The sequence below is a fragment of the Anser anser genome, assembly GCF_964211835.1.
Source record: "Anser anser genome assembly, chromosome: 1".
Classification (NCBI taxonomy): Eukaryota; Metazoa; Chordata; class Aves; order Anseriformes; family Anatidae; genus Anser; species Anser anser.
In genome coordinates, this window is record NC_139720.1 from 38,303,478 (window position 1) to 38,328,021 (window position 24,544).

The 24,544-nt window shown below is 43.6% G+C and overlaps 1 protein-coding gene across 2 annotated transcripts in view; it reads left to right on the plus strand.

The window, feature by feature from the left end:
* The first annotated feature begins 3,737 nt into the window (after nucleotides 1–3,737).
* The window catches only part of RAP1B (RAP1B, member of RAS oncogene family), a 32,037-nt gene continuing 11,230 nt past the window's right edge, over nucleotides 3,738–24,544 (plus strand). The window contains exons 1-3 of one of the 2 annotated variants that reach the window (XM_083824584.1): nucleotides 3,738–3,919; nucleotides 22,436–22,520; nucleotides 23,931–23,999. In XM_083824584.1, coding sequence (XP_083680710.1) covers nucleotides 22,464–22,520; nucleotides 23,931–23,999 — 126 coding nt within the window. In that variant the 5' untranslated portion in view covers nucleotides 3,738–3,919; nucleotides 22,436–22,463. The remainder of the gene's footprint in view (nucleotides 3,920–22,435; nucleotides 22,521–23,930; nucleotides 24,000–24,544) is intronic. The other variant, XM_083824583.1, reaches the window with a different exon arrangement.

The following is a 24,544-nucleotide window of genomic DNA, read 5'->3' on the forward strand; positions in this document are numbered from 1 at the left end:
AAATAGAAGGAACGGAAGGACTTGGGCCAACAGCATGGAAGACAGTCAGACGAGTAAGAGATACTGGCAGACAAATGTGAAGAGAGTCAAACATCCCTACAAGATAGGAAACATCCATTCAACACCAGTTGGAGGAAGAAGAGGTTTAGAGTGATTTAGAGTTTTCTTCAACAATGAAGAAAATGTGGAAAGTGAAAATGACTCAGGAATAAAAAACTGGAGTTAAGTTTCAGTCAAGTTTGTGATGAAGCCCTAATTTAAACAACTTTGATTAATAATTGGCAATACATCAAGAAGATGCAACTGAGAGAGGTCTGGATGGAAAGCTGCATAAATGGAAGCTATGTCAGAAGTTAAGATGATGAACTGGTAGAAATGATAATCATCAGTGTAAAATTCTCAGTCTGAGTTGTCTGAACAGATGAGAAGACACAGAGAAATCGCTCAGAGTTTACAGGGGAAGACATGTCTCTGAAATGTCTGGAGGAGCTATTCAGGCAGGCAGGGATTCCCCACGTACGTTACTACATCTTCTGAGTGTGGAGAAACACTAAACGAAAATCATGTCGAAGGATAAAGAATGATAAAGATATCTCACACAGCTATGTCTCAAAGATAACAGACAGTTTTCTTTGGTGTAGGAAATGTCTCCTTATTACTCTCGCAATCCAAAGTGCATTCTGACCTGTTAAACACCCTCTTGCTGGAACAACACAGCCTTCGAGCTAAGAATCAAACCCTTTTGGTCCATTCACCACAAAAGACAAGAACTTTGCTTCCCCTCAGAAAGCAAAGCATCCTCCTCGATTAACCAGATGACATTTCTGTCCCTCTAGGACAAATTTCTAGAAAAGTTCACGACTAATTGGCACAGGGCCCGGATAACATTCTCTGGCACCGCGTGCCCATTAAACTCCAGAGTTTGCTGGCAGCGCACGCTCTGCGTTCTGTCCCAGGGATGGCTGCATTTCAGCTGTAATGAAACTGCAGCGCACACAACGCCACATTCCTCCCTCCAACACCCAGGCAGCCCCAGTGAAAACAATGCAGGCAAAGTTAGAAAAACGACGTGCAAGTGACCAAAGGCCATCCTGTCAAACTTGGATTAAAGCATCATTTTTATAAGTCCTTCGTTTTTCCCAAATAATCTATCAACTGTCCCCCGTCCGTCTGTCCATCCCCCAGTAATTCCTCAGCGTTTCTAACAAGATCTGTCAATATTTTCATCCTCTTCTTCCAGAAGAAAGGATCTTCTGTGTTCTCTTTTAGCTGTTCCTCCCAACAGCCACATATTACCAGGCAGTTCGCTGTGTTAGTGATGAGCAGGCTGAACGTCCCATGAGCTTCAGCTACGTGCAGGTCATGGACACGAGAGGTTTTTGAAGTACAGGCGGGCATCTGGAGAATCAGGGAACATAAGTTAGAGCGCTGAGAAGGAAAGCCAATGTGGCTGTGCTGTCGCTATTCAATACAGCAGCACTTCAGCCCCATCTCCCTCATTTCTTCTATGTTTCTGGCTCTTTGGGGAGTTGCTACACCATGCAGGCACCTCCGCACTGGCACAGCTGCTGGAGTAACCAGCAGTGAGCGGCTCAGGCACATCTTAAGCACACAACGAGCTGAGCAGAACGAGCTGTGCAGAGTACCAGCCTGTTAAGCATACCCAATTTCCACTCACCAGTCACACTGATATGAATAAAGCTGGTTTAAGAATTGTGCTGAGGATTAACCAAATGATTCACAGGCAAATCCAAACTTAGGGGCCCGATTTACATTCAAAATATGTAGTCCAGAGAGTTGGGAAAAGGGAATGTTCAGTCTCTTGCTCAGGATGGATCCTAATCGCCTATTTCTTCTAGTTATTGTGATCAATTTTCAAGCCTGTCTATATTAAGTAAACCATATGTGTATATATGTGTGTGTACACTTCTTTTAAAATATCGGGTTTCAGATTCCCCCGTGTGAAACTCAAACACCAAGATCTGCTCGCCAGAGACTCGTTCAAACTCCCAAAGGCCCCTTCCTGTTTTCTTGTTGTGTAGCAAAGAGCAACACTTGCCCCACCGTCTACAAAACACAGGGTAATTAAAGGCACACTGTAAAACATTATTATGGCAACGACACACATCTGTTCTCTGAACGCTGCTTGTTATTTGGGTTTAATCTAGGTCATCGTTGAAAGTTGTGATGGCAGAGGATGCATCTTTCTGTTTGTTCTTTTAATCTGTATGATTGTCTCTGGGAGCTGATAATAATATCTACTTACCAAAAAAAAAGTCTAAATAAACCTTTTTTTCTGTTTGGTGAGTAAATATACTATTAAACTAATTGTTGCAAGAGATGCTCTTATGCTTTTTACTCCGGAGACGCTATCGGTTTTGACATCTGATTTATGACTTCTGCCCCACATAGGATGCCCCGATGAGAAAGGACTGGTTTCTGTGTACTCAGTTTCTCACCGCCCGAGCTCTCTGGCATTATCTGTCATTTACAGGGATTCATTATCGAAGTACTACACGAGGGTTTAAGCTGTAAAACACCGAGAGATTTCCCTGGACTTTGGAGATTTTATGACGTCTGGGATTTGGAAGCAACGCTTAAAAATGTTTTCTAAATGTGTCACTTTCTCGATGCCGTGAGCCTCGATGAAGCTCCTCCAACGAAGGGCAGATAATTCACCAGTCGCTCTTTGACCACGTTTGCTCTGACCTCCAGCATCTCCCACACACCCACTCCAAGCTGTACTGCCCCCAAACATTCATAGCGAGGAGCTCTCTCCATCGTGCAACGGGGAGAAACATAATCTTTTTTTTTTTTCCTTTTTCTATCTCTGTGCTACAAACAGAGAGCCTGCGCTTCCTCCACACCCACTCTCCTTGCCAGAAGCCTCCTTGCAACTTCCTGTCAGTTTCACACACCATGCCGTGGACTTCCTCTGAGCAAAAGTTTTATCTCAGCACACCATGTTAACTATTTGCTTGCTTTTTTTTTTTTTTTTCCTCCCAGAAACATAAATGATTATTTTTAACGTTTATCAGCGGAACTATTTCTAACTGGAAAATATTAGTGATGGGTGGGGGTTGGGGGGGAGGGGATGTAATGATGCTAATGTGGAAATGAGAGAGAAGCGTGGGGGGGGAAGGCAATGATGTTTAATGGGGAAATGAGAGGGAAGTCCTGAGGAATTTATTTGCAGGTCACGGGCATCCTGCTTTGTATCGCAGGGCTAACGGCAGCCAGTTCGCATCCAGAGGCGTAGCGAGCTGTGTACACGTAGTGGCACGTCATGGTTTTGACACACTCTCCATCCATGGATCCCCAAAAGCCTTTCGGAGGTGGAAGAGCCGCATCCCTGCCATTTCTCCTCAGAACTGACCCAGGGCGACCATTACATGCCCAGCGCAGCGCTCGGCCCCACGTTTGGGCCGCCCCTAACCCACAGCTCTGTCACACCGGGGGGTGCGGGGACCCTGGGGGCCGCCCGCAGAGCTGGGGGCGAGCCCACGACCCCCTGCAGCCGGGACAAACCCCGGGGGGGACAACCCCGGGGGGCTGCGTTCCCTCAGGGGGGGGCAGCGCTGAGGGGAAGGGGGCGAAGGGAAGGGGGCCGGGGGGCGAAGGGAAGGGGGCCGGGCGCCTGCGCGGTGGCAGCGCGGCGGCGGGGTCAGCCCTTCCCCTCCCTCCTTCCCCTCCCTCCCTCCTTCCCTTCCCGTCCCTTCCCTTCCCTTCCCGTCCCCGCCCCGCCGCCAGAGCGAGGCTGGCCGTGCGGCGTCACGGCGACGGCCCCAAGCCGCGCCCCGGCACAGGCAGCCAGAGGCGGCGGGCGGAGCGGAGCGCAGCGCAGGGCAGCGCAGCGCGGCGCGGCGCAGGGCAGCGGGCTCGGCCGGCGGGCGGGGAGCGGAGGCGCTGTCCGGTAAGGGTAAGGCGGCGGCTGGGAGGGGAGAAGGGGCAGCAGGCTGAACATGGCGGAGCCGCCGCCGCCTCGAGGCGCTGGGGGCCGCCCGGGAGCGGGGCGCTGAGGGACGGGGTGTGTGTGTTGGGGGGGGTGATCGGGGGAGGCTGGAGGGGCCGTGCCCGGCCCTCGCCCCGCCGCCGGTGCCCGCGGCCGAAGTTGGAGCGGGGGCGGAAAGTTGCGGCCCCGGCGGCGGGGCGAGGGGAGGCGCCCGGGGAGGGCCGGGCCCCGGCCCCGGCCCCAGCCCCGGTGGTGGCGGCGGTGCCGGCAGCGGGAAGTCCGAGCCGGGCCCCACCTCGTCCGGCCGCACGCCGCCGCTTCCGCCCGCCCGGGGCTCCGGGGGAGGGGGGGAGGAGGAGGGGACCGGGGCCGGGCCCCGCTGCTCAGCCCCCGGGGGTGGCGGCGAGGACGAGGCCGGAAGGGACGCGGCCCGGCCCGGCTGCGCTGTGGCAGCAAATGGAAGAGCTGGTCCTGCGCCCTGCCGCCGCAACCCCATCGTTTCTCCCCCCCCACCCCCCGAATAAACCCCCCAAAACCCGCACAATGCCGGCCCCTCCCGTCTGGGCGCGGAGGGGGAAGGCAGAGCGAAGTTTGCGAAGGGGCAGAGCGAAACGCGAGCCTTTGGGCTGGCCTCGGATGACAAAAAGAGGATGGTGGGGAGCCAGGGCTCCGGCCCGAGGCTCCCCGCCTCGAGGGGGGGCAGGAAAAGTCCTCCCCGTGCCGTGGGCACGGCCCCGAGGGGGTAAAGGGCCGATAAAGGGGATGTTTCGGAGGTGCCCCGTTTGAAAATCGCGTGGTTTGTGTGTGTCTTCCTGCGTTTAGGTGTTCTGAGTAGTATAACTTGCTACTTCCACCATCTAACAGCTGTGTTGTATCCCAAATTGGAGTACGTAGACAGTGAATGACAAAGACTTTTTTTAGGTACTCTTTCGTGGTAAACTGCGTTGAAATCACCGTTACGAGAAAAAAGAAGCCAGAAAACAATCTTCTTTTTCCCACAGATTATAATTAAGAGTTAAAGAAGCAATCACGTTGTCTTGTATAGTAACCACTCAAAAATAAACACATTTCCCTTTGGAAGGAGGTTCTTTTCTCCCCCACAGAAAACTTGAAAAATGAACCCAACGATCTGCTTTTAGATGACTTACATCAATGCTAAAATCTCAAGCTTTGGGAAAACAAAACTTAATTTCTAGTACAAACAAGCGTTTTCACTTTCTTTATCCATTCCTTTTTTTTAAAACTCTTGTTCCAAGTCTATCCTGTAGACTTCATTCTAGCTAAAAATGAGCTGAGGGAATAGCGAAGGTTGCCTTGGTCGTTTGCACCAAAGGCTTTGCAGATAAACTTCCTAAATAACGATGTGCGGTGTTCCGATCCTTGGTGCCTGCGTGTTTTCAGGCTCGTGTCATGCACTCGTATGAACTTCTTCAAGTTTAGCTTGCAACTGGAGGGTAAGGCTTTATGGCCTTTACTGCAGGGTAAGGCTTTATGTAGCTAAATAGCTGAGGTTTGAGTTGCTCCATATGCTATAAATGTCATGCATCCTTTTATTTTTTTAATTTTTTTTAGCAAAGCTGATCATACGTGGCACCTGTCTGCCTGGGGGTGAATTGAAGTGCAAAACAGAGCTGAGAGACTATAAGCATTATAACAGAAGTCATATGAAAAAAAGACAAATAGTCTTTTGTACTCTTTGTAACTGGAGGTCCTGCTTCGATTGCTGTGTGCATGCACCAAATAAGTTTTCTGAGTGCAATTAAAATTTTGCTATGCTGTTCTCGACCTCTGCTGCAGGACGGGTCATCAAAAATAAATCTGAAGTGAGCCATGACAGTTTTCTTTGTGCTGTGCCAGTTTTACAGAGTGAAGCTGACTGTCTTTAATTTGAGAGCCTTTCTGGAGCAGAAGCAAACAGATGGGAATCTAGGTGAGAGCCTACAAAGGCAGAAAGAAATTACTTGTATGGCTGAGAAAGGAAGCGTGCTGAAGATGACTTAGCTTGTGATCTAGCACTTAGTAAGCACGGGAACTGAAATAAATAGGTGTCCACCTATCGTCTGGAATATGAGAAGTGCAGGAGTCACAGAAGTACTTGAGTACTCGGTGTGCGCGCTGCTGTAGTGCCAGTCCTGGCATCCGTAGCGCTCTGCTGCCTGCTCCGAGCTAGAGAGGTGCTCCGAAGGGCAGGGATAGCGTACGGATTAAAAACAGGCGCGCGGTTATCCTTGGGTGGATGGTGAGACAATAGCTGGGTCCTTGGCCGATAATGCTGCGATGACTTTCAGATACCTAACTGACTTCTGAGAGTGCCCTGTAATTCTCCAGGGCATGCTCTGCAATTTCTCTCAAGCTATTGTGAGTTTTAATCAGAATTACTCTTAGTAAATAGATGGCTAAGTATATGCTGTGCAACAGAAGCTTGTATTTAGCTTGTGGTTGCAAGCAGTGCCACTCTTCTGTCTCAGAACAAATACAGGAGCAGGCTGAAGTACTCTGTGTAATGTCAGCGTATTGAGTCCCCGCTGAGCTGGGGCAGGCTTCTGCTGAGTTCTGTCGCATCTAGGTCAGGTAGAGGGATATTTTAGACAGCCTCCTTCTTTGGAGAGATGGAGGGAGTGACTGCACCTTTCTATCTGAAGGCAGGCTTTGCTTTCCTGCTCACATATGGTTGAGATAGTCTGATTGTATTCTTCTTGGATAAAGCAGGGAAGAGGAAGGTGCTTTTTTGTTATCTGAAGGCATTTAATAGGGGACCTGCTTATTACTTGACACTTCTCAAAGTTGTTCTGCAGTTGACTGCAGGAGAGTCTGAGCATCTCACTCGGAGCATCTCATGTGTTGCTTCCTTCCCAGGGCCTGTCAAACACGAGAAAACTGAGTGGGACAGGCAGAGTAAAAGTGAGTTTCTTACGAGGCTGCAACACTGCTTGTAGTAGGCAAGCGGTGTTTGGAGACAGTCGGAGACCTCGTCTGGTGGTACAGATTGTTTCTTGATAGCACAACTGAGCGAGGCTACCTTCGGAAGTGGCGGTGAGTTCTGGCTTGCAGCCTTTGTCTCCCATGCTTTAGGATGCCTAAAGAAACACTGGACAACTAAAAAGGCCTCCTTTTTTCCTCTTTTTTTTTTTAACTGTCTGCACATCTCTGCTGTGAACTCCCACCAATCTCCATGGTCTTTTAGCGACAAGGAAAGGGAGGAAGGCTGTACGCACCGTGTTGGCAATCTGCCTCTTGAGAGACTTTCGAAATACACAATGAGTTGTGGGCCCTCCAGCTCTTCAGGATGCTCTCTGCTCAAAGGCAGGGTTTTTCCCAGCACCGTCCATCAGTGGAGCAGTGGGGTGAAGGCTCTGTACGACCCCGCAGGGAAGCAAAGCGAAAGGAGCTGCTCAGAGCTGAAGCAGGCAGGAGAGGAGGCGTTTGGCAGCGTCGAGCGCATTGTCCCGCTCAGCTTTCTAGTTATTAATCTAAGGAGCTGATGTTGTTTGAAGTAAATCCCTGCTCTGCGACTCTGAAAAGAGACTGCCAATTACAGTAAACGTGGTTAGCTCAGCCTCGGCCAAGGGAGGAAGGCCAGACCAGAGTGCAGAAGTGGGAGAGCCTGCCTGGCCCTTCTCGTGGACGAATGCTTGCGTCCTGCGGCACAGAAACAGCATCTCGTGTTTCCCTCCAGCCTGAGATCCTCTTCAGGGAACCCCTGGCTGCTCAGATCAACCTATCGTTCCTGCAGCTGTTACAACACAGGAAGGTGTTCGAAATCCTAATCATTTGACCAGTCCTTCTGCAGAAAGGATACCGGGTGGCGGTGTTCCTAATTCATGAAATAATTTTCAATGTAACCCTAATCTTAGGGCCATGAGAAATTTTGTATCATTAAATTTCTGGACAGTGTTGAAGAACTGGAACAGGAGAACAGTTTATTTTTGTTAACTGAAGACAAACCTTAAAGCAAGCATCTGCAACTAATTCCTGGCTTTCCTCATAGAAACTCTGAAGAAAATGTGCTCTTTGCATCAAAATGTATTGATGTTGATGCGGATGTTAACTGTTAACCTTACTTGCTTTAACTATAAAGTTTTATTAATCTTGGTTTTGTTAAGTAAAAGGAAAAGATGCAATTCTGCAAGGTTATTTTGTTTAGCATGGCCTACTTCAGAACTTCATGAAATGAGTTGGTCAAAGCTGAAATGAATTTGCTATCTGTTGCCCAAATCATGCATGTTGGCCAGCCTCCTCTTCAGTTAATCTAAAATAACTCCCAAATACAAATAGTCCCTGCTAGTGTTCCTTTTTGTTGCTCTGAATTAATTATCTTAGCTTTTGGAGTCTTCTCTTTTTTTTTTTTTTTTCCCCACACAGTCTGCTTCTGCAACCTAGTCAGTTGTGTCTTGATTTTTTTTTTTCATGCCTTCAGTGAAGGGAAACTCTTTAAGGTATTCTTCATGTATCGAGAAGAAGCAAAAAGGGAACCACCACGTGTCTTAAAGATGAGCTGCAGACACCTGTGAGTTACCTGTGTGGAGCTTGAGAGGGGAGGAAGAGGAGGCAGGAGGAGGACCTGAATGATGCTAGGTGTGGGACTTCATTCAGCATTACTGAAATCAAAGTGTGTTCAAGAGAGGTAGGGCCAGAGCAGCTACTTCCTTTTTAAAGGCTTAGCTTCAAATGCAGTCAAATTTTTATTTAAGATGAAGTTAATAAGCTGAAAACCATTTGGACTGCCCCAGAGCCTGGACAAAACTGATAGCCAAGTTGCACAATTCTTGTTTGCAGTTAAACTTCTGTAACACCTGGTCTGATACTTCCCCAAAAGTGATTCACTGGGAGAGGAGTGGAAAGCCGAAGCACATCTTGTTTTTTTTCTAAATGTGGAGGAGAGCAAACTGGACTGTCGTATAGAGGTAATCTGTTAAATGGAAGTTATTTAAGAACCCTTCTCCACGACGTAGTATTTAGGACTGGATTTATTTGTTTATAAGGTGATATTTACACTTGAGACTGAGCTGTGTGCTTGTGTGTCCAGCTTGTGTGGTCAAGTGCAAGGGCAGTCCAGGGGCATACTGGGCAGGAACCTCTTGCTTATTAATCTTGCAAGCCTTAAGTAGGTAAGGTGAATTGTTAAGACATTGTAAGACGCAGTCGGTAACCCTCCTCTCATCTTTCATTATGAAACTGCTTACAAGATAATGTTCCAAAAGCTCGATGTCCTTAAAAAAGATGACCCATAAAGCATACCCTGCCTAGTTTCTCGTTGGTTATTGCAGACAACATTGTTAAAGGATTTTCTCAGGGTTGGAAAAGTATGTAAATTAATACAGCAAAATCTCGATTCTTGTGCTCCTGCAGTTATATAGTTAGTGTGTATGTATAAGGGTATATCAGACTGGCTTTCTGTCACCCTTGTGACTTGTTTTAAATGGAGAATTGATGGTGAACATGGTGTTCTTAACCACGTTGTGCTGTTATTTATGCATATTGTTAAGTTGTGCAAGTATATGGGAAGTGATGTGTGTTTTCATGGATTCCACCATGAGCAGCATCAGAAACGTGAGTTCTTTGTGAGTACGAATTCATCCTCAGAGTTCTTGCCCGTGTTATTACCAGTCCACAGATGAATTTCTGAAGTCATTTAACATCATCAGTACTCACTGAATAGAAGCACCCAAGTCGAGTTGCCTTGGACTTGTGTTCTTAACATGCTGTGAAATGCTTTGCTGCAAACCCAACTTCTTGCTGACACTAGTTATTTGAAAATATGCTGTGCTTCTAGAAATTGGTGCCAAATTGTCATCTTAGCACTTGGTGGAACATAAGAGACTGTGTAGTAGTCCTGTGGCATCGAGCAGGAACACTGGAAGAGGCAAAAATAGCTGACTGTCATGCTAGAGAATCGCTCTTCCGTCTTTCTCATAAATCTCATCTGATTTATGCAGCAGATTAGGAGATATCTCGCCGAAGAGGCGAGAGGCATCCTGTTACTTGATTATACATCATTCTGGGCTTTGAATAAGTTTGGAGACCAGCAGGGGGAAGCTTGTGATCCCACAATAAATCCAGGCACTCATAACTTTCGTTCTGACTAGATGTTTGATTTTCACATGCTCTTACTTTTGGTGCAGAATTTTCTGCTTGCTTTTTATACTGGAGAGAAACAAGCATTTCTGAATCACTCATTTGTTCATTGCATGCTCTTTCAGTTTGTTACCTTTTCACCTTGCTTTATGTTTGAGAATGCCCATGCTTTCTTTTTTTTTTTCTTTTATGATGCTCTTTCCTTTTCTGATCTCCCTAAACCTTTTATTTCAGGAAACGCCCTGAGCTATATTGAGGTTCAGCCAGAGATCTTGCATAGAAAACCAAAGTGTGGTGGCTGAAGTTCTGCAAAAACGGAGTAGCTGAAAGCGCAGTTCTACAATAAAGTGCTTTAGGCCGCTGTATGTGCGAGTGTTTGGCATCTTTTTGATCTGTGTTGCTTTTCATCAAATTCCTGAAAGAATCTCAGAAGAGAAATGCTGTGTCTATGTGAGCAGGAATTAGAGTGAGGAAATGGAGTACTACGTGTGAAGCCATCAATGAAAAGAGCGAGTAGGTTGTACAGTCTGTTTCTTGACAAACAAAGGTACAAGAAGTCCTGAAGCTGCCTTTTCCTTTTCTGCTAGGAATCTGGGTCCTGCCTAGCCAGCATGTTGATGAAGAAGCAACATTACATGCACGTTAGTTTGGACTTACTTAACTACAGCAGCCAATAAGTATAGCCTTGCTCACTGGAAGTACATCCTGCTCCTAACTAGAGGCAAGATCTTAAGATGCAGTTTGCAAATATGTATTTTTTTTCAGATTTCTCGAGTTGAAAATATTTGTAGTCTCAAATCATATAATTCTTCCTTAGTTAACTGCATGCAGAGTGCTTTTTAGAAATGAAATTCTGTGCTGTACGTTTCATAAAGGAAAGCCGAAACCTCTTTTGGAAGTTGAATGCTGAACGTGCTGTGACAGTAGACGTGAAGGTAAGGAACCATTCGCAGCCTTATCTACAGAAGGCTGACGCCACATGTCGAAAACCCAAAAAGAGGATGCACTGGCTGTACTGGGAACTCCCTGAGCGATGTGGAAATACAAGAGTGGTTTTGTGAAGGATAAACTTGCTTCACTGGAACACGGGGTGGACTGAAAAGTTGTTCTTCCACTCAGGCTTTGCCCAAAATACAGATTGTTTGGAGATGCATATATTTGATTTCCTGGAGGTAAAACTTGTTCAGGAAAACGTTTAGGGTACGGTGGTAATACCTGCTCAAATAGTGTGGTGATTGTCATAGTCTGAATAATAGATGACTCTTAGATGACCCGGCATGCTGCTCTGTATATAGAAAGGTCTTCCTGCCCAAACCGCTGGAGCTGACTTTAAATTTCGGTATGCTTTGGACATCATCTGCTGCCCTGTGAAAGTATGCGTTTGATTTAACTTAACAGCAAAGCAAATCTTAAGGAAGTACAGGTTTCTCCAGTAAATGACAAGCTTTGAAGATGTAGAGGAACCAAAAACTGTGGTCTGAACAAGAACTAGGCTGATCTTAAGAAGATTGAAATAGACTCTTGTGGAGACTTGTTTAATCAAGTTTAACCCATACTAATTTGGTAACTCACTAAAGATCTAGTCCATGTAATAGCGGTGTGGGGCTGAGTGTGATTCAAATTCATTTGGTTAAAATTCTTTAGCTTTGTGTGTAGGTGTCATTGTGTGTGTGAGCTTAGGCTTACAAACGTGAATTGCTTCTCTTTGGATTCCTGCTCGTAGCTGTCAGATTTTTCCTGCTCGGAAATTTCTGACCCATTTAATAAGATTTTTTGGGGGGCTGTCTGAGATGCATCAGCTGCTCACAAAGCAGAGGCAGAATTACTGCAGATCACAGCTTGGCATGTGAAGGTAAGCTGGCATTTGTTTTAGTGTTTTTTAAACACTAGTATGAAGCTGCAGCAACTTCAGTTGCCTCAACAACAAACAAGTTGTCTGCGGATCTGCATCTGTGCAGGGCTTTGGAGTTAAGGCACCTTACTGAGGGCACTGTCCAAATGCCCCTTGAACACCGGCAGGCACGGGGCATCAACCACCTTGCTAGGAAGCCTGTTCCAGGGTTTGGCCACCCTCACAAAGAGATTTTCCTCGTGCCCAGCCTGAAGCCCCCCTGGCGCAGCTCTGGGCCGTCCCCAGGTGTCCCGGGGAGCAGAGGCCGGCACCTCCCTCCCCGCTCGCCCTCCTCGGGAAGCTGCCGAGAGCCAGGAGGTCGCCTCTCAGCCTCCTTGTCTCCAGCCCAGGCAGCCCAAGGGCCTCAGCCTGCCCTCGTAGCACGTGCCTTCTGCCCAAGTTTCAGCCACTTCCATGAAGTGTTTCATATCTCGCACAAACTCACCTTCATCGGTGGATTCAGCTAATAAACTGTGAAAAGAAGCAATTAAGTCACACCTCCGTTATTGCAGAAGTAGAATAATCGTGTGGCAGAAGATGGTAGCTATTGCTGGTGGTTTGTGCGTGCTTTTTTTTTTTGCCTAACTTAACCTCACGATGGAAATCTTAAGCTTTAAAAAAGGAACTGTTTATGAAGTTATGTATAACTCGAGTAATGTTTGCTCACATTCAAATAACCGTGCTTTTATTGAGGAAGCATTGATTGAGAGCTCAAAACAGGCACGAGTTATAAAAACTTGACTTTTCTGCTATGGTTCATTTATCATAGCAGAGCTAATTTTGTTGCTGTAATGATTGCTAGTACCTACTACTCTCAATTTGCATAGGATCAGTGTCCTTTCAGCAGATAAAACTTCTAATCTTAATTGGAATGGCACATGAGAATTGGTAAGACTGATCTCAGGCTACTATCCTGAGTTGTAATAGAGGGACTGTAAATCATACTACAGAAGGATACTTTGGCGTAAGTTGCACTTTGGAAGATGACTTTTTTTTCAGTATATCATGATGTTGTTAGCTTCTGACTGGAAATAGGAACCTTTCAGGTGGTGGTTGTATGCTGTGTAGCTGTATGCAAAGGAGCTACACAAGCCAGTCTTCAGTGGCCAGTAACAAAAGGTAATCTAATGATGAGGGAAATGTCTGTGCCTTGATGATGTGTAAGTAATGTCAACAAATCAGGACTGAAATCCAACTTTTAATATTGAAGACGGTGCAAGCAGGCATGGAAGAATGCAAGCTCTGGTATTGCCAGGCCTGTACACGATGCGTGGGTTATAGAGACAAACTGGCAGGAGGGACAAAGATTCAGGACGTCCTGGAATTGCAGCTGTACTCAGCGTTGCCGTACGTTTGAAGGTGGAAACCTGACACGAGGCTGGATGGCTTCAGCAGCCAGCGGCACAAGCAGAGGAGAGCTAAGACTGGCAGATGTTATGCAGATAGCGCATGGAATTTGAGGGTAGGTCTTGTTTCTATGACAGGAGTAAAGCTGCCTTTTTTCCTAAGAGGAGTATCTTAAACCAACCTACAAGCTTATTTTTTAACTTAACTTTCGAACTGCAGAAGTGCATTTTTACAAGGGAAGTATCTTGACTCTGAAAACTTGCACGCCTCACTTGTAGTCCTGCTATTTTTGTCTCTATTTGTAACTTGAAAGATAAAATTTACTAGAATGGTTATGACGATAAGCAAATGATCTGATCTGCTGTTAATCAGGAGGAGACAGTGGGAGGTGTATTGGGTCAAACATGGCAGGTTCACCATGTCCCTTAATTAATAAGTTCAGGCAGTCTATTAATTAATAAGTTTTAGAGCTAAATACTGGTCCTTCTCTAATGACAGTAGAGACGAGCTTGCAGCTGTAAATTGCTGTCTCAGTTCTCAAAATTTGCTGCATAGTTGAATACTTAGTTTATGGCTGGCAAGGTATTATAATGTGATAATTATGCTTTCTCTGAATTTAATGTATTTGTAGTTTTTTTAAAAATCTGAGTGCTCTTTCTACTTACTGTCTGCCTAGAGTTTTCTTTGCAAGCATCAAAAACATTTGCAGTTCAGTTTCTTTAGAAATTCTGAGATCATCGTTTTAGCTGGAAGTCAGACTGGTAGAGCACGCACAAACGACTTCTCTGGGGGATGGTGGTGTTTTACTGAGATTGGAAGAAAAGGTGTCACAGCAAACAGTTACCAAAAATAATCTGATAAAAGTTACAAAGTCCAACTGAGGCGTAAGTAGGCTTAATATAACTTAATTTTGAGTCTCTGATAAAACCGGAATTGGCATAGTTGAGTTTTTGCATAAAACTGAAACTTCAGCTCAGAATTGGAGCATTGCATTATTTTTTAGTAGCTTAAGAGTGTTCATTGCATCACTTGTTTTGAAACAAGTTGGCTTTCTATGCTTGATAGGAAACTGCTTTAAGTTGGTCTCACGCTTGGAACCTCTCATCCTGAGATACTTGTGGCTTCAAGTATGCTGGTTTTCAGCCTTACAACATGCATCAGGTGTGCGTTTAGATTTAAGATCTAGCTGGGAGATAACTTTGACTTTGGGAAGGGGGGAAATTACTCAGTTACACTAATTATAGACCCCGGAACTACCCAGAGGTAAGCTTGAATGTGACATTTAGTGTGCTAGATCCTTTGCAGAACTTCTCCGTGTATGTCATACTAATCAAGGTAGTTCCCTTCAATGATGGGAAGAAAACTTGGTTATCTCTGTAGGATGAGCATCCCCATGGGATATTCAAGTAGTAAGTTAAACCTCCGTGCCCTGCTTGTGCTGCAGTAACTTGGTTTTGTGTCTCTGCCACTTTCTCAGGTGGTGAGTATGACTTCCTGTCACTGGGCAAGTTTAACTGTCCAGGCAAGTTTTCAAAGATAGTTTGGCATCAGTTAAAATATTTGAAGATAATTGAAGAAATATTTTTGTCCAAGAAAAACTGCTGCATTAGGGCCCAGAAGAACTAGCTAGCTAACTGACAAATCCTTTTCTTTCTGAAATAGTTGCTTGTCTTGACAAAAAGGTGTCAAAATCAGGTAAAAATTAGAAACAAAAAGTTCTAGTTTTGTTTACTGAACAACTGATTTGCTTCCAGAAAGTCTGCATTAGTAATGGATTAGCGATTCTTCCCAGAGGCTTGAGTATAAACGTCTTCAATTAGACCCTATCATTTTTTCATTGTATCTTGTCTCAAATTGATTTCGGAATAATGTTTTCTGTTGATAAGTGTGATAAAGTCAACTCTGAAGTATTTTAACTCAACTCTTGTAAGAGATCACCCTATTGAGCAAGGATTCTATGAGTTGCTTTAATTCCTAAAACATCTAAAAGCTTTTGGAAGTGAATGGACTGAGAAAACCCTCCTTGGCTTGGAGTTTAGAGCTAAGATTTAGGTCTTCTCCTCGTGTATATATTTGAGGAGTGGTAAGAACAGCCCATGTTCTCCCTAACCACCTGCTCCAGCGAAGAAGGGGCTCTAAACCAAGGGACTCAAACCTTGGTGGAATCTGGATAGCCCAGGTAATTACAAAGATTTAGGTTTGGCCAGTACCAGAGGTGGGAAGCATCTTTCCTTGTAAGATGCAATCTGCTGGCCATGGTCAGACTGACCGAGTCCTGTGAATGAGCTAGAGCTGTTTTTCGAAATGTCTGACTGCTGTCTTGTCACTCCACCTCAGGGCTAATATCCCCTCTCCGAGAAGTAGGATTTCTTTTCCATGGTGAGTTTCTCAACTGGTAAGCGGGTAAACCAGTCAGTTGATTTGCTTGATCTGTCATTCAGATGTTCAGAACTTATGGAAAGAGTTGAGAGGAGATTAAGAGCGCTGTTCCCAAGGCGGTTCTAACAAAACGCCTCTTCTGAAGAGGTAAATATGCAGAGGCAGAAAAGTTATGAAAATTTCAGTGAATGCACTGAACAATAGAACCAGTACATCAAGACCTGAACATGAGAGCGGTGTCTGTAAAGTTCTGAAAATGATAATGCTTCTGGGAAGGACTATTTGCTTAATTCCATACCTGAACAACTCGTTCACATAAGCAAGTCTCAGGGATATCTTCAAGGACTGAATGTGTTTAGTTCCTGTTTTGGCCTGGAGGTGAGTTCCAGTTCCAGCTTCATTGGGTTTAATATCACTTGGAAAGATTGATTGATTGGCTTTCCCATTCTTCAGACAGGTAACAAATTTGAATCAGAAACCAAAATTTGAGGCTGAAGGAGTTGAACAAAAATTAGCAAACTAAATTCTAACCCCCCAAAAAATTGTCTTCATAACTGTCGTATTGAGTCCAAATCCTTTCAGATGCCTCAAATGGTATTTGAACTTGCCTGAATTCTGAGTTCTTCATTGTGTGCTTGCTTTTTAGGAAGGCTTTACAGGCAGTAAGTGTGCAGCATCTTCAGTCATCACTAAAAGAGCGTTTTATATTCCTTGACTTCTTAAGTGAACCGTCACTTTGGTTCACCTTTGTCTGGAGACATGCTTCAAGAAAACTCTCCAGAAAATGTCCAAGAGGCACTTTTTCCCACTTTATGTGATCAGGGCAGAAGCTGAAAGCAAGTTCTGTGAGGGGCCTTGAAAGATGTGAACCTTTTAAAGCGCTTCCTTTCCAGTGGATCGTCTTGCTTAAGCTTTCCTTTTTCTGTTCAAATGGTGTTCATTCAAAGGTGCCCTTTGAAGAATGCGCAGTGATTTATTGGATGAAGCGTCCGGTCATTTGCATAAACTGGAGGAGCAAGAGCTTTATCAAGTACTTTGATTTTGAAGAAGTGTAGAATTAAGTAAGCAGTCGTCCTGCTTCAGGAAGAATTCTCCTCTAAGTTCCTTGTTTACTCTCAACTGTATACTTCTTTAGTTATCATCTTTGAGTTAGTTATCACCTTCTAGTACTCTGTTCAAAACTGGGATGGCCAAAAAACAAGAATGTCTGTCATCTCTGCTCTATATTCAAGAGTTGATAAAATCAGGATGAGACTAGGAGTAATCCCCTTTCCCTGACAGTGAAAGAGATGTCAGGGTAAGAAAAATTAACATTGTTTTTTTTAATGTATTAATATATGTATTAATGTAGTACATTAGTTACATTAACGCGCTGTATATTAGTGCAGTGTAGTAACACTAATGCATTAATATGTGCATTAATTAGTAAAAATAATAGATGAAAAAGAGCTGCACGGTCTTGGTGGCTTTATGGACTGTTACACCTCAGGAAGCACACGAGGCAGTTACTGAAGTCACGTCAACTCCATCAGCTGTGAGTGCCAAAGTGAGCTCACGACTTCTGAGAGATTGCGTATTTCAGACAGCGCTGGAGTCCAGTTTGTGTGAAAATGCTGCTTCTTGGAGAAGAGTAAGTTCCCTTATTTTCTAGCTAAATCTTGCATTGGATGTCTCCAGAATTCGGTTATGCCGATATCCGTGTGTATAAACACTTGTCTCAGTTGTGAAAGACATTCCCTGCTCCAGTGAAGGGGGGGAAGGCCATCGTTTTTGCATGCTTCCTGTCTTCCTCTTTAGTGCCTGCATAGAGACCACAGTGGACAAAGTTTTTCTGTCTAACGTTAGAGGAGCAGAAAAATGAAAAAGCCAAGGAATTATTGCTCTCATTCCTCAAAGGCCTGTCACCTTAAAGATAGCCACCCTTCAAAGCAGTGTAAATCTCTGTTAAAGTACTCTACTAAAAGAAGAGGGAAGGTAGGGATTCAAACAAATTGCTCAGTTTATTTGGTCAGAATAAGTTTGAAATTATTTGTGTCTAATTGCTGGGCAATTCTGTGGATGCTTCGTATAAACTACTGTCCAATAAATCTTTTTGCTTATCTATTAGTCAGATACTGTGCTATTTTCCTTTAGATTACACCCTTCTAAGTATATCCATTTCTTGTTCCCCCTGAGACTGGGTGATCTGGGGAGTACAGACAAACGTTGTTGGACTTGACCGTGTCTTGTTCTGGGTGCTCTGACCTTGCTGTGATATGGCTGTGGCGTTAGCATGCTAACTTTTAGGTAGGAAACACGCAAGCCTAACTGTCTCCTGATTTGAAGGAGTGAGATCTTGTCATTAGATCAAAGGATCTAATGATCCTTTCTCTATTTTTTTCCAGTTAAGTAATACAATTGCTTTCTGATAGCTTTGGAATGAAAGGGTATCATTGAAACGTCTGGCTTGTGCCAACTGCTGGAAGCTATTCTGAACGTACCACTTCTGAAGGTGCCACTTTGAGCTCTTGACTGGATAGTACAAGTGGCTTTATAACCACGTACTCTTCCAAAGTTATTCCAGTCACTTTTTTTCTCCTGTTGTGGTTGTGGGAGAGAGAAGGGCAGGAGAACATGTGAAATGCAAGGGGTAGATTTTATAAGGAGAGATTGCACACAGTCAGTATCTGTTCTAGAATAGCTGGAGAAGTTTTTGGTTTTGTTTTTTGTTGTTGTTTTTTTTTCAGGCAGAGAAGGCCATCCACCAGAAACTTGTGCATCCATCTTAGGTTTTACAGCATGCGTAGCTTTCAACAGCTGAATTTTTTACATCAGTGTCCTGCTTTGAAGCTTAATGTCTTCTGTTGTTTAAAACACCATTAGGTAACTGAAATACTGTGTGCTTTATGGCTTAAACCTCCCCTTCTATCCTTTGTCTTCCATCTTTCTCCTCTGCTTCCACCGTTTGTCATAAATGAGTCAACAAGAAAGTGTCAGCACTGGATGGAGCTGAATACAATATTAATTCCAGAATCAAGCATTATGTCAACCCGAAAAGCAAAGTTAGAGTAAGATCAAGGCTTAGGATGCAAGCAGTCCGTACGCCACACGATGCAGGATGCGTTTGAGCTAGAGCAGGGCCGGGTCGGGCTAGTCAGGAATCGCTGGAAAGTCAAGTTCAGGCAGGATCAGAGTCCTAACCCAGGCTGGGCACGCTTACAGCCAACGGGCATACTGGTCAGTGGAAAAAGTGCTAGCTTTTTTTTTTTTTTTTAACTCGAAGTAGCTGCTGGTCTGCCATGCTCCTAGCTTTGTAGACTGGTGGTTTCATAGTTGAGACAGAGACCTCTAACCAGGAAATTTTTCTTTCCGTAGGAAAGTTCTCTCAGCCACGAAGTGAGTTTCTTACCTATTAGAAAGCAGTAAAAGGAAGGTGAAGTGACTTCAGGGCTGCTATCCGGAGCCTGTGGGTTGGGAGCAGATGACAGCTGGTACTTCTGCAGGTGTTATTCCAGAGTTAGCTTGAAGAAAGTGTTTTGCAAAACAGGTTGTTTTGTGTTTCATTCCAAAGCTTTTTGCTTAGGCATTTCACAGGTTAAGAAGACTGGCTGACCAAGCTGTAGTAGTGTATATGTGCTTCAATTACGTACCGTGACCAAAAGCAGTGAAACCAGCTCCAGAGCATTGGATATTTAGGGCTTTTCTTCCAAACCTGGATGCCAAAAGCAGCTTTGGCTTGTGTTGAACTCTCCTGAAAGTCACAAATGACTCAAACCACTAGGTGAGCAGCACCTATTGAATATCTATTCTAAGTTCTATTACTTCTAAATTACTGTCAGCCTTCGTTACTGACATCTGCATATTTAGTTGCTAACTTCAGACCGAATACTGAACAATTCTGCTGAAACCATCCTTTACAAGACACTGAAATTGCTGCAGTTCACCCAGATTACTGCACTGGGATTTCCCCTCTTCCGACTAAGTTTGTCATTCTAGTGACACCTTTCCAAAAATAAAGACATAACTGAGTGTTTGTTTTAAAGAAATGACAGGTGAAGTAATTACAGGCTTAACTTGTCATGAGTTTGAAAGGTGTATTTCAGTACAGTTAGACGATCCTTTTTCTTCTTTGTAGAAAGGTTGGACGACTTAGGGTTTTGGGGATCTAACTGAACATTTATGATGGTGCAAAACAGACAAAACAGTACGCTTGGCTCTGGTCGAAGAAAACTACTTAAAGGGAGGAATGAAAAGTTGTTCTATTAGGTGTGAAATTGGATAGTCCCGATGTTTGTTGGTAAACAGAAGCCTGTGGAGAGACCTACATAGCTGGGCACCAGGTTGGTATTAGTTCCTCGCTGCTTTCTCCTTGCACACCCATTGCTTGCTTAAGGTGCAAGAAATAGTTCAGGTAAATAAAATTGCTCATGACGTGTTTGCAAGAGCCTGGCTTCTTGATTTCTCAGTCTTCAGATAATGTGGGGTTAATCATTGATGGCGTAGATGGGCATTAACATGGAGGTGCTCTAATTTCTATGTAAATCGTCTTTGTGGTGTGTGCTAAACAGATGGCATGACTCCCAGAGATGCTGTGAGGTTACTGCTGATGAGAGGGCTATGTCCTACTGTCCTACCTTGCTTCTGCTTCCTTTCTTTACAGGAAAGTTCTGGGTGAGGAGGATTTTGTCTTTCTAAAGGCAGGGAAAGTATACAAAAGCAGGTAACTCAGTTTGGTATATGCTGGAGTCAGTGCAGGAAAGGAACTGAGACCTTCCTCCTGCAGCGTGACAGCTGCAGCAGTGCTTGGTTGCCTGCAGGACAGTAAGGGGTACATTTTCTTGTGCACATAACCCGAAGACCTGCCCCAGCATCTGTGGCCCTGTTTCTGTTTTTGCCAGGTCACCTTCCAGTGAAGATGAGCAGGCAGATCCAGCAGGCAGCTGTAGGTAGGCACACCGGCTAGCACACAACTCCCAGCTTCTTGGAGAAGAAGGGTCTCAAAATAGTATTTTGGTTGCTTCAAGTTAGTCGTAAAACCACAGTCGTTATAACTGCATTTAGGTATCTAGCAGAACATTAATCAGTCCTCAGATTTAAGCAGGTTTTTTTATTATTTTTTTAATACTAACTTCTGGGATCCTGCTGTTCTTTTTGAAAAACGTTTGCTTGGTGGGAAGAGGTAGGTTTAATTTTCTTACACGAGTATCTCTGTGAATGATTCTTCGTTTGGCATTTAAGTGTTTCAGGATGAGAAAATATATGCCATCTCCACTTGGATAATTGTTTCTTATTAATAGTAACTGTTAGCTTTACTACAGTAGGGTTTATTCAATATTTCTTTTATGGCAGAACAGTAATGTGAGAGAGAAAATACTATTTATCTGATGGTTTGCAGCTTTCTGTTGTAGCTTCATTAAGAGTTGGTGGTTTGAAAAATGGCCACTATGTATTTAAAAAAATAAAATCCTTAAGCCTTTTTATCAAACTCTGCTTAGTGAATTGGGTTGTGGCGTCAAGGTTGTGCTTTCTGGATGTTGATCAAACTTGGAGCCAGTAGATACAAGCTCTGGCTGATATTCCACGTAAATGATGCCACAAATGAAGAGATGCTGTTCACTAAAGAAGCTTCCTATCTGTTTTTCTAGTCAGTACTGATGTTCTTAGTGGTGTGGTGCAGTTTTTCAGAGGAAACTGGAGACGTTTCGTTCAAGTCAGTTTGTATGAGCAAAACCACTTGCACATGTGTATGTATATGAAATTACAAAGACTTATGCGATATGAAACAAGTCTGGGGGATGGCTGAGAAGAGGATGTAGTAGCTGTGAAACTTTTTAGAATTGCTACATCAGTACCATAGGTAATGAGCATTAGCAGCTGTTTACCTGATAAACATACTCAGTACTGGGAATGCAGCTGTAAAACCGCAAGCTCTTCAGGCGTCTGAGTGACTCTTGGGGATAATGACTTTGGTCTCCTGTTGCAAGATACATAGTGCAAGGAACTTCTTGTGAGTGGAAAAAGTTCTTGAGAAACCTGTGAATCACCTTAATGCTCCCTGCAATAGTCACACCGAGGTGCTAAAGACTTGCTTTCCTGTCTAGAAAAGCTTGTATAAGTTCTTGTGATGAACACAGATCAATGAGTGGTGTGCTGTGATACAAGTAATTTCCCTGTGAATAGGAGTAAATTTAATTTCTGTGCCTAATTCCTCCGTGCTATAAATGAAGGATATGTATACATCCAGAGGCCTCTGAGGGAGTGCTGTGTGCATGCAGGTATGAGCAGCTCTGCCAGGTACTTGGGCACTTCCTTCAAAACACCTGGGATATTTTGGCAAGATCACAATACTGAGCTCTTCATTACAAAGAGTCTTAATCTGTTCTTGCCTTTTCTCCAAAGTACTGTTTCTTAGGATATAAAAATCTCCATTTGAAAAACATTTCCAAGTCTGTACTGTTTTGAGTCTGAAACTATACGCAGTAACACGTGAATAACAGAACTTCTTCTTGAAGTCTTAAAATCCTGTTCAGAAGAAGCACTTGGCAGTACTTCACTTGCACTAGGCGAAAAAGTATTATCGATCACCATTATTGTCTTGAATAAGTGGCCATAGTGTCCATACTGCGTAATAATTGAAGTGACATCCTGCTTAGGTTACGCCTGCTTATAATGGTGTCTCTCCTGCCTTTATAATTTTATATGAATATTTAACTGTTCATATCTTGTTATACATGCAAGCGAACAGTGTCTGTAGTAATGCTAAAATAGCAATCCTGTTGAAAAAAAACGGTGAATAATTTATTGTGTTTTAGGTATTGAGGGCGATTTATCTCTTGCATCATGCGTGAATACAAGCTAGTGGTTCTTGGTTCTGGAGGTGTTGGAAAGTCTGCTCTGGTAAGTACTATGAAGCAGTTGAAGTTTTTCTTAGATTTCTGGTGTCTTGCTTTTTCTCCAGTACTCTCTACTAACCCATTATTTTTGCAAACTCACGTTAAAAAAATAAGTAATGACTGCCGAGGGTTCCTGGCTAGAATGGCTACACCCTTTGCTGTGTGTCTGTCAGCACTTTCTGGGTGTATCCGCATCCAGTGGTGCACTCTCGCATGCTGGTATTTTTGGATGTGGTCGGTTGCTGGTGCTTGCTCAGATCTTTGCCCATCCCGCACAGTGAAATGCATAACCAAAGCATTATGAAGGTCTCTGGCTTCACTGGATAACCCAGGCATGCATAGGTTTGTGGGAAATCAAGCTGCTTTGGGAAACCAACGTGATGAACTGTGCCAGGCATGTGCCTGGCCTTGGTAACTTCTGTCTCTAGAAAGTTCTCTGGTGTACTGGTTGCCTAATGTTAGTTAGTGTCCAAAACACTCATTTTTTTAAATGCAAATAACTTCTATCCATCTGCATATTTATGGGAAGTTTGTCATGTTTTCTATATCTGTGCTTGCAAGTGGGTGAATAACTGTAGCAGGTAGATGACCGTACACCAAAGAGCTTGTGAGTTTCAGCTAAATGGGTACAGAAAAGTTGCAGTCAGACTGACATAGGCTAGCACTAAAAACGTTCACAGAATATGAAGTTTTCAGCTCAACTGAGAACTTTACATCTTTCAGTTTAATTGCGCACCTTATCATAAAGTAAGATCTAGAGGCCCATTTTATCAGGTAGAAGCTATTCTTTTACAAAGCAATTCCTAAAGGAAGACACATGACAAATTATCTTAGGTTATAAAAGAACTTTTTCCTTCACCTCTCCGTGCTTACCTTACTGCAGCATGTCTGGATTTGAACCTGTCCATGCTCTGACTTGGCCATTGAGTCTTAAAGTTCCACTTGGGCTAAAAACCTCCTACATGCTAGGTATACAGGAATATCTCATTGACTTTAGTTAGGAGTAGTAAATGCTGGCAGTTATTTTTTGACTAATTCCTGTGCTGGCAGATAAGTAGTAAAAGATGCAGTAGTTCTAAATACAAATGTAAAAGCCATGCAGCTGTACGGTATCCTGTTCAACTAAAAACTAATAATGATTCCAAAAGTTAGACAAACCTTAAATCAATGCATGCTTTAGTTCCTATGCTCCAAATGAGTGCCTAAAAGAAAGTGTAGTGTTACTTTATCTAACAATACGTAGTCAAATAGGCATATGCCTCTAACTTCTTGTAATTTCACTTCATTTATAGTCATCAGTCACTTAGTTTGCCTTCAAAACTGTGATGGATAAGTGAATATACACCTAGAACAGTAATTTGTGACATTTTGTACAGTATACAAGAAGGATCTTACATGAACTTCTGTGTTGCAGACTGTACAGTTTGTTCAAGGAATATTTGTTGAAAAATACGATCCTACGATAGAAGATTCCTACAGAAAGGTAAGTGCAAAGATGTTCTTGTGTTACAGGAACTTAAATACTTGCTTCAAGCTGCAGTAGATGTTGTCAAATATTTGAGGTTTTTGCTTCAAAAAGGGTATGCCTGGTAATGTCATGTAATATCTAGTAACTTAAGTTTGAAATGTGAAGTTGTTCTTGAGAAGTCTGTCTAAAAGGAGTAATGCAAGATTAGCTTTTTAATAGTTAGGCATAGTACTTTACTGGCTTGTCAGTTTAAAAAAACAATCACTTGTCAGAAATGAACACAAATATTTTTATTATATAAATATATATACATATATATTATTTTATACTTACATATAAATATAGTAATGTATTTATGGTTTTGTATACAAATGCACATAGGTACATACAGCTGTATATTGAGTGTCTGCAGGCAGATTTGGACCTGTGTTCCAAAGGCTCTAAACGTCTTTGCTACTATGAAAATGTACTAAAACCAAATTCAGGCTTACCTTCAGAATACAAGAGGAAACATACTGTACTTCTAACAATTTCACTGATAGCTTGATACACTTCCATTA